We start from the raw sequence: 8,050 nt of genomic DNA, 5'->3' as shown, positions 1-8,050 counted from the left end.
AATGAGGAAAATTAATAGCTTATGTAGCTCATTTCTTTGGCATGGTACTATTGGCATCTACGGGCGCAAAGGTATCTTGAGAAGAACTGTCAGCCCCAAAGGCCGAGGGGGGTTTGGGAATGCGCAATATTTTTCACTGGAATGAGACCTGTATTTTAAAGCTTCTATGGATGATCTTCAGGCTCTCTTTGGGTGGCACGGATAAGAGATAAATTATAAATACATCTATTCTTCTTTTTTTGGGCGTTAAAAGATGAAAGCTATAGCTATTTTTGGATGTTCAGAAAAAATCCTTGGCCTGAGATCAAAAGCTTTGCTACTACCTCATGGCTACTATTCATTCTTAATCGTAACCCTACCTTTGATCGCATTGCAGCTTGGAATCCGGACTCTGAGGCAGTCTGTTTGTTGTGTGGAAATAGTAATGAAAGCAGGGAACTTTTAGCTGCTCTTTCTCTTCAGTTGTTTGGAACTTGGTTATAAGCTGATTTCACATTCCATCTTGGCCTTCAGCTTGGTTGGATGTTTAAACTGGTTGCCCATTGCTCATGTGGATAAAATAATTAAGCTTGCTATTCTTCAGGTTTGGCAAAGGCAAACTGTGTGTTTATGAGCTCTAGAGAGAACGTAAGAGACGCCTTCATGATGGTCTTCCTTGGCCCCCTTCGTGCGTTCTTAGGATCACCTTTTCTTGACTGCGTGACAAATGCTCCGCTATGACTTCGCAGGGTCTTTCACGAGGTCTTACTCTGGCTACTTTTAAAGATTTACCATAGATTTTTTTTTTTTTTGATCAAAGATTTACCATAGATTCTAGTCCCACTTTACTTCTATATTGGCTGTTGTGCGCATATCATCATCTGCTGTTTCATCTCCCTCCTTTCTTTTTACAGGTGTTGTTTCTGTTGGTGTTTGCTTCCTTGTAACTTTTAATCTTTATTAATGAAAATTCTTTAACAAAAATAAGAACAACTTCAACGGTACATATACCCAATTGAGGTTCTTAGTGCTAAAATATTAACATTTTTTACAATTATCTTTTAGTTTATATTTAAATTTTAGTTTTTTTTCTTCTAAAAGCTGCTTAACCAAAAAATATTCCCATGTGCTTTCACCATGCAGAACTCGAAATGTTTATTTGTTTTTGTTTTCAGATAGGAAAAAAAAAAGGACCATTGCTTGTGTTTTAAGCAGAAAACTAAATGAAAGTAAAAGAAAGATAAGAGGTAGAAGAACAATTACATCCTGGAGATCTGGAGAGGAACAGTTCCAGTTTCAAGTATATCACAGTTCCTCATAAGAGAAACAAGTTTGAGTTTCTCCCAAGCCCCGAGTCTCTCGAAGATATACCTCTGACAATTTTGAGAGGCTGAGACTCCGGCTAAGAAGGCTCCGTGAGCAGACCCTTGATGCTCGACGTTCACAGCTTCTCCTCCAAAGAATATGTTATCAACCGGCTCTCCTAGCCTCGCGTATAGATCTTCCGGCATCCCAACTACGTCATATGCGTAACAACCCAATGTGTCTGGATCCGTTCCCCACCGTGTCACAAGATACTGAGCCTGTTTTCGTTTGTTTGTAAGTACTTAAAACAACATATGAGATACAGGTTGTGCAATAAGATGATGATTTCTTACCGGGTCAGGTGCGTCTGGAAACATTTTCTTAAGTTGCAGCATTACGAAATTTGCAGTAGCCTCATCGGATAGCTTTTCAAGGTCCTTAGCGAGGTTTCCTGCAGCCATATAAACAAGCACAGGATGGCCTGTTGCTTTGTGAAGATTCAGAAAATAGCCACAGGAGTAAGAAGTTGGTGCAACCATCCCCAGGAACTCCACATTGGGCCAAAACACGTTTTCAAATCTCAGGGCAATCTTATTCTCGTTGCCTACTCCAAGATCAGATATCGCAGAGGTCTTCCATTGTGGGAGCTCCGGCTCAAACTGAATCAGGTTTGCCTTGAGAACACCGATGGGCACAGTGATGATCACAGCATCAGCAACGAAGTTGGTTCCCCCTTCAGCTTCCACTATAACCTTGTTATTAGATGTTCTTGACACTTTAGTAACCCTGAGTTAATTAAATTACAAAACACACGTGATAAGGTTTAACTGTTTTAAGTACGATACATGTATTAGCTCTGTATGAATTCTGATGAGTTACCTGTGGTTCAAGCGAATATCAATGTCTTTTGCAATTGTTCTGATCACTGGCTCATAACCCTGCACCATTAGACCATGGCCACCGGAAAGACATTCATCCTGCACAACAATTAAAAAGCTTTGATGAGCTTTTTTCTTTAGTGTATTGCTATCACTAATAAACGAATTAAAACTATTCATATATAGACCATCCTTAGAACTACTACATGAAGTTACAGTAGGCAGATAGTTTATAAATGTACAGTAGAATTGGTTCGCTTGCCTGATCCCAACATTTGAGCGATATCAAATTCGCATCTACAGCAAACCATGCTTCCATCCTACATATGTACCATTGCAAAACTTCGTAGGCAATTCCTTCTTGCCTTAGTTCTGGATGTCTATCCAAGACGATGGATATTCCTTGAAGAACTGACATGTCATTGGCAGTTTCATCCCTTATTTTCTCCGTCTAGAAATCAGCAAGGTAAGCAAGCATGTGTCAACTTCTGTTATTACAACAAAAGGATGCTAATTCAAAAATTTAATCAAGCAAATGCAAAGCTTACCTCTTCGAGAATTCTCTTGAATGCATCTCCAACTTGAGTGACCAACTGCGGCGGAATTTTATTCCCGTGCATGTCATAAAGTCCATAACTGAGGTAGGAAAGCCAGTTAAACAGGGCAATTGGGTTACAACAGGTTTCAGACTGAAACCCATCTAGTTATAGCATGTACCATGGTTCTAAAAATCAGTCTAGGAGGTGCTTAGTGGGTAAATCGGCTAAAAGATTTTTTAAAATTTGATTTATACGACTCAATCCGGTTTAAACCTTTTTGAAATCGGTTTAAAACATTCTAAATCGGTTTAGATTGGTCTAAATTAGCCTAAATCTGTTGAATTAACTATTAGTGTTAGTACAAATCCACAAATTGGTTCCGTCTGTCTAGCTGCTAGTTCCTTTAACTAGCGAGGGTCTAGCGATATTAGTACGGCGTAAAGGCAGGAAAAGGTTACCTTTCGAGATCATGGTCATACAAGATGGAGTCATCCCCGCTAGTTCGGTATAGAGTGAGCCCTAGACGGCGTATAATAGGAGCCAAGGGGTTGTCGTTGGAGACTCCATGTAACCTAAGACAACGTGGGTTATTAGAACAACAAATCATAAGGGCTGCAGATACTTAAAAAATAGAAACTCACCAAGAAGCTCCCATATCAACAGGACAACCAAAGGAGTAATCGGTATGGATGCGACCACCAATCCTATCACGTGATTCGAGAACAATCACGTTAAAAGAAGCTTCAGAGAGGCTCCTAGCAGCAGCCAGACCTGATATGCCACTGCCTATCACGATCACACAAGGCTGCACCACATTGTTCTGCTTCTGGAGAAGCGCTGAGATTGTGCCTGCAATGTTACAATTAATCATTCATCAAATCTCTTTCCAAATTAAATAAAAAAAGATTGTTGTATCAGGCAACAATGACAAAAGCATAAACCAAATAAACACCGCATAAACAGATTCGATTTAATCTTGAAACCGCAATGCATAATCTCAATTACCATCAGGAAGCTCATCGGTAAACGAAATCTTCTTATTCATTGAAGAAAGAGAGAAATTTCCAAAAATTCGTGAAAAAAAATCCAACTAAACGATCTGATTAAAGAGGAAATTTGAAAATCTGCAGAGATCGGAGGAGGAGGAGCAGCGAAGAAGAAGAAGAAGCTTATCGGACCAGCTCATCGCAAAAACGGGAGATCGAATTATTCAATAACGACGATTCAAAAACGAATAAAACTTTGAGATTAGAGATCGATAGACGGCAGGCGCGTATGGCTTCGTTCCCGCAGATCTTGCAATTTCGTGATCTCTGCATTTTTTTTTCTCTTTTGTTTTAGAAGACGAGAAACATGAATTCCCTAAGAACAAAGATAAAAAAACAACAACGAAGAATATGCTTCCGTATCGACGAGGTGGCTTTCGTGAAAACCAGATAGCTAAAGCCTTTTATACTGCTGCAGGTGCCGACTATTACAGATTTTTTTTCCATCATCAACGTATGAATGACGTTTTTGCCCTTTTGATTTTTTTTTCGTTTTATTCTCTGATCCAGCGTGTTCCTTCCATTTTAGATACTTTGTGGCTCTTTCTTTAATTTGTGATTACTATAGAAAACAGCTCATCAAGTTACAACTATTGATGTCGATGTCACTGCATTGCATATATATATTTATTTAAGTTTTGCATTTATGTATTGTAAATAAAGATATTTAAATGGATATTTAATCTGGATTAATTTGATCACTATAATTTCAAAAACTTCAGCCATTGCCAAACTTTTCAATAAAGCTAAAAAATATAACAACTTTTCGAAGATCATTCCAAACATTCAAGATATATTATATCTTTTAGAGATAAATGCAATTTCTGATTCTATTCTTAGAACTACAAAATCTTTTTATAGAAAATTTCTTATGTCGGTTGTTCTATTCTGGTCCAATACTACTTCTATTTTGAGCAATAGACTAAATTTTTAAATTTTATTAAATATTTCTAATATCTTCATAAAGTTTGATATTATTAACGGTTTATAACATCTTTCTAAAGTTTTTGGAATATCTTCATGAATTTGATATCTAAATTGTATAAGGATACTATACATATTTAGAAGCATCTTCGTAAATTTTTGAAAATTTTTATATAATGATTAATATTTTTCTAAATATGCATATAAATCAAATTCAGGAATATAACATTCATATTTTAGAAGAACTTCCCAAATATATATACAAGTTATATTTGATAAGTCTATTTATACATTTTTGAAGACATTCATGAATTTGGGAATTTTTATAAATTCATGAAGATATAATACATGTTCATAAAAGTCTTACTGATTCTTTTTAAAGAAAAATTGTTTTCCATAAAAAAAATTGAAATAAAAAATTTAAAATAGTTTCAAAATTTTGCAATTTTTTTCATTTTTTCAATTTATTTAATAAATAATTAATTATAATTATAAATGAGTATATAATTGTCATTTAACCATTTAATGAAAAGTATTTTGCTCACTTTGATTTTTGAAGCTATTTAGAAAACCAAAAAGTGACAAAAAAATCACCAAATAAAGAGATTCAAACTATTTAGAAAACTAAAAAATGGTTATAAAATCTTCACTATACTAAAAGGAATCGTTGACAAAAAAAAAATACTAAAAGGAATCAATCATCATGTGATGGTGGCCACCACGGGGATCAAGTTGTCCATAAGAGAATATGGCCTATGCCTATAGTGTTGTTTGGTGAGAAAATACAAGACAATGGACATAATGTGGGACCAGTCACAAGTGGCTTGAATCTCTTTATTTGCAATATAAAATGAATATTTGATTTTTACTAATTACATCTTTTACGATATTGAGTCGCATTTTGCGTACTAGCCAAAGCAATGAAATCAATAGACTGAGATATTTGATTTTGTAGGGTTGAACAACTAAAATAAAGACAAAATTGAAATGGTTGCAACTTTTTCTAAATATATATATATATATATATATATATAACTGAACAAAAAAGAGTACAAAAAGCGTGTTTGGAAAATAATATGAAGGAAAAGTTTCTCATCCGATTTTTTTACCTAGATAATATTAATATAATTATGTCATGGATGAATTTGTTATATACTCATAAGAAAGCAAAAAAATAAAAAATATAATCATGCTACAATGGTAATTGTTAGATGAGACAATTTGAACATAATTTTGATCTTATACTCCATGTGTAAGCGCATGCGCTTATATTTGAAATACATTATGCGACGTACTGCTAGATTTTGATCTTTTTGATAAAATTTTCTTGAATTTACATTTTATTAAATAAATAATTTTTAAGTTGTTTTATCGTAATGTTTGAGTTTGAAGCATCATTTTTATATCCAACCCTGACTCTTGGTTGCATCGGTAGACTCGACGACCCATAATATAATCTAGTTCACATTTATAAAAAATCTGATAAACCTAATAACAATCCAAAAATATGCTACTAACCCGTAATACGATACCGATTGATCTCATATAAATTCAAAAAAACATGATTAAATTTTTGATTAAATTTTTCATATATTTAGAAAACTAAAATTGAATAAATTTGTGATTTCTTAGCTTTTGATTAAAATGTTATTATATCATTCGAAAAAATATTAACAGAAAAAACAAAATTTATTGATACAACAGTATTAGTTTATTTTTGTTATAAATAACTTAGTATAAGTTAATTTTATAATAATTTTTCTTTAATTATTTATTATGTTAATTTTTAGGTAAAATTTTAATTTGGTTAGACGAAATATTCAAAGAATTTCTTTTTTATGATGGATGAAAATTAAAATTAATGATATTCAAATATGTATATGATATATGGTTTAGGGTATAGTATTTTAGTTTATATTAGAAAAAATAGTTATATTGAATATATGCATAATATTTGAATGATTTATTTTAAATATTGATACATATTTTTTTAAAAATAATTAGATGTTATTTTGTTTGTTAATCTATACCCTTTTATTTCTTTTAGTTATGAATGATTTTGAATTGTAGAAAAAACATAGATAAGTTGTTAATTAGTATAAAAATCTTAGTGCATTTTTAGTATGTTTACTCAGTCTACGTTTAGAATAAATATTTATTCTATGTGATTTGATTCAAAATTCGAAATGAATAAATATTAAAATAACCGCTCTTGTATTTGGTAAGATACCATACTGACCTATTATTGTGGGGAGGGTATAATTAATTTGGTCGATTTTATTGTTAACTTAAATGTAGTTAAAGCCCCAAAACCAAAATAATATTCTGCTATTAATGAATGTTTTATTCTCTGTTAATATTATTGATACTATATAAAAGATAGACATGTTAAGTTTCTAACAAATAGGGCCAACAACTTTTTGTAAGCAGATTATTTAGTACTCCTTCTCTTTTAATAACTAGAGTTTGACCCGCACGTTCGTGCGGATATATTTTTATTTTATAAATGTATACATTTAACATTACTGTAAACATTTTAAATATATGATTTACATTTTAGTGTTATATATTGTGTAACTTTATAATTTTATTGTTTAGTTTTTTTTATTCAGCATTTTTAATATATAATCATTTGTTTTATACTTGTTACTTTGTTTTAGACACCATTGTGGAATGATAAAAAACACACGCAATGAGCCATACTTGTAATGAAAAACATAGAGATATCAGTAGGTGCCACAACATAAAATATTATATTTTGTAAATAACGCATAAACTAAAAGTTAGCTATGACTATTATATTTTGTATATAATCATTTTAGATAATATATTGTTGTGAGTTTCAAATTAATTTAATAATATATAGTCGTAGATATAAAAGTTTAACATATGCTAATATTTTTTGTATAAAATATACATACTTTATTAAATTACTCTTTTTTAACGGTGAATGATAGTTTATTTTATTTATTTAAATGAAAGCAATGATAGTTTATTTTATTTATTTAAATGAAAGCAATTTTAAAATAAAATAGTTTAATTTACCAATTTTATATAGTTTTGTTTTATTTAATTCTATAGTACTTCTATTTTATATAATATATTATAAAATTTATAAAAATAACGAAGAATTTTTTTTGTTTTATAATAAAAATTTAATTAATATTAATGTATAATCATATTATATTACTAATTACGAAATTAATTATTGTATGATTTAAAAAAAAATATTAAAACTTTTAATAAGATTTGGGTAGATATTTTCTCAACAGATTTTATTATAATTAAAAATAAAATTTAAATCTATATTTTTTCAACAGATTTGTTAGACTAATAATAATCATTATGTCATATTAAATAATTAATCAAATTGTCCCAC

The 8,050-nt window shown here is 31.2% G+C and overlaps 1 protein-coding gene across 1 annotated transcript; it reads right to left on the bottom strand.

The window, feature by feature from the left end:
* Positions 1-1,084: 1,084 nt before the first annotated feature.
* LOC106318716 (probable polyamine oxidase 4) lies at positions 1,085-4,117 on the bottom strand. Its single transcript, XM_013756825.1, has 8 exons — positions 3,707-4,117; positions 3,343-3,550; positions 3,160-3,273; positions 2,711-2,798; positions 2,425-2,613; positions 2,164-2,261; positions 1,638-2,070; positions 1,085-1,562 (listed from the first exon to the last, which is right to left on the bottom strand). Exons 1-8 carry the CDS (start codon positions 3,744-3,746, stop codon positions 1,239-1,241), a joined length of 1,494 nt encoding a protein of 497 aa, XP_013612279.1. The 5' UTR covers positions 3,747-4,117; the 3' UTR covers positions 1,085-1,238.
* Between the last annotated feature and the right edge of the window lie 3,933 nt (positions 4,118-8,050).

This window comes from Brassica oleracea, chromosome C2 (assembly GCF_000695525.1).
Source record: "Brassica oleracea var. oleracea cultivar TO1000 chromosome C2, BOL, whole genome shotgun sequence".
NCBI classification, from domain to species: Eukaryota; Viridiplantae; Streptophyta; class Magnoliopsida; order Brassicales; family Brassicaceae; genus Brassica; species Brassica oleracea.
This window is presented reverse-complemented; position numbering and strand designations above follow the sequence as displayed.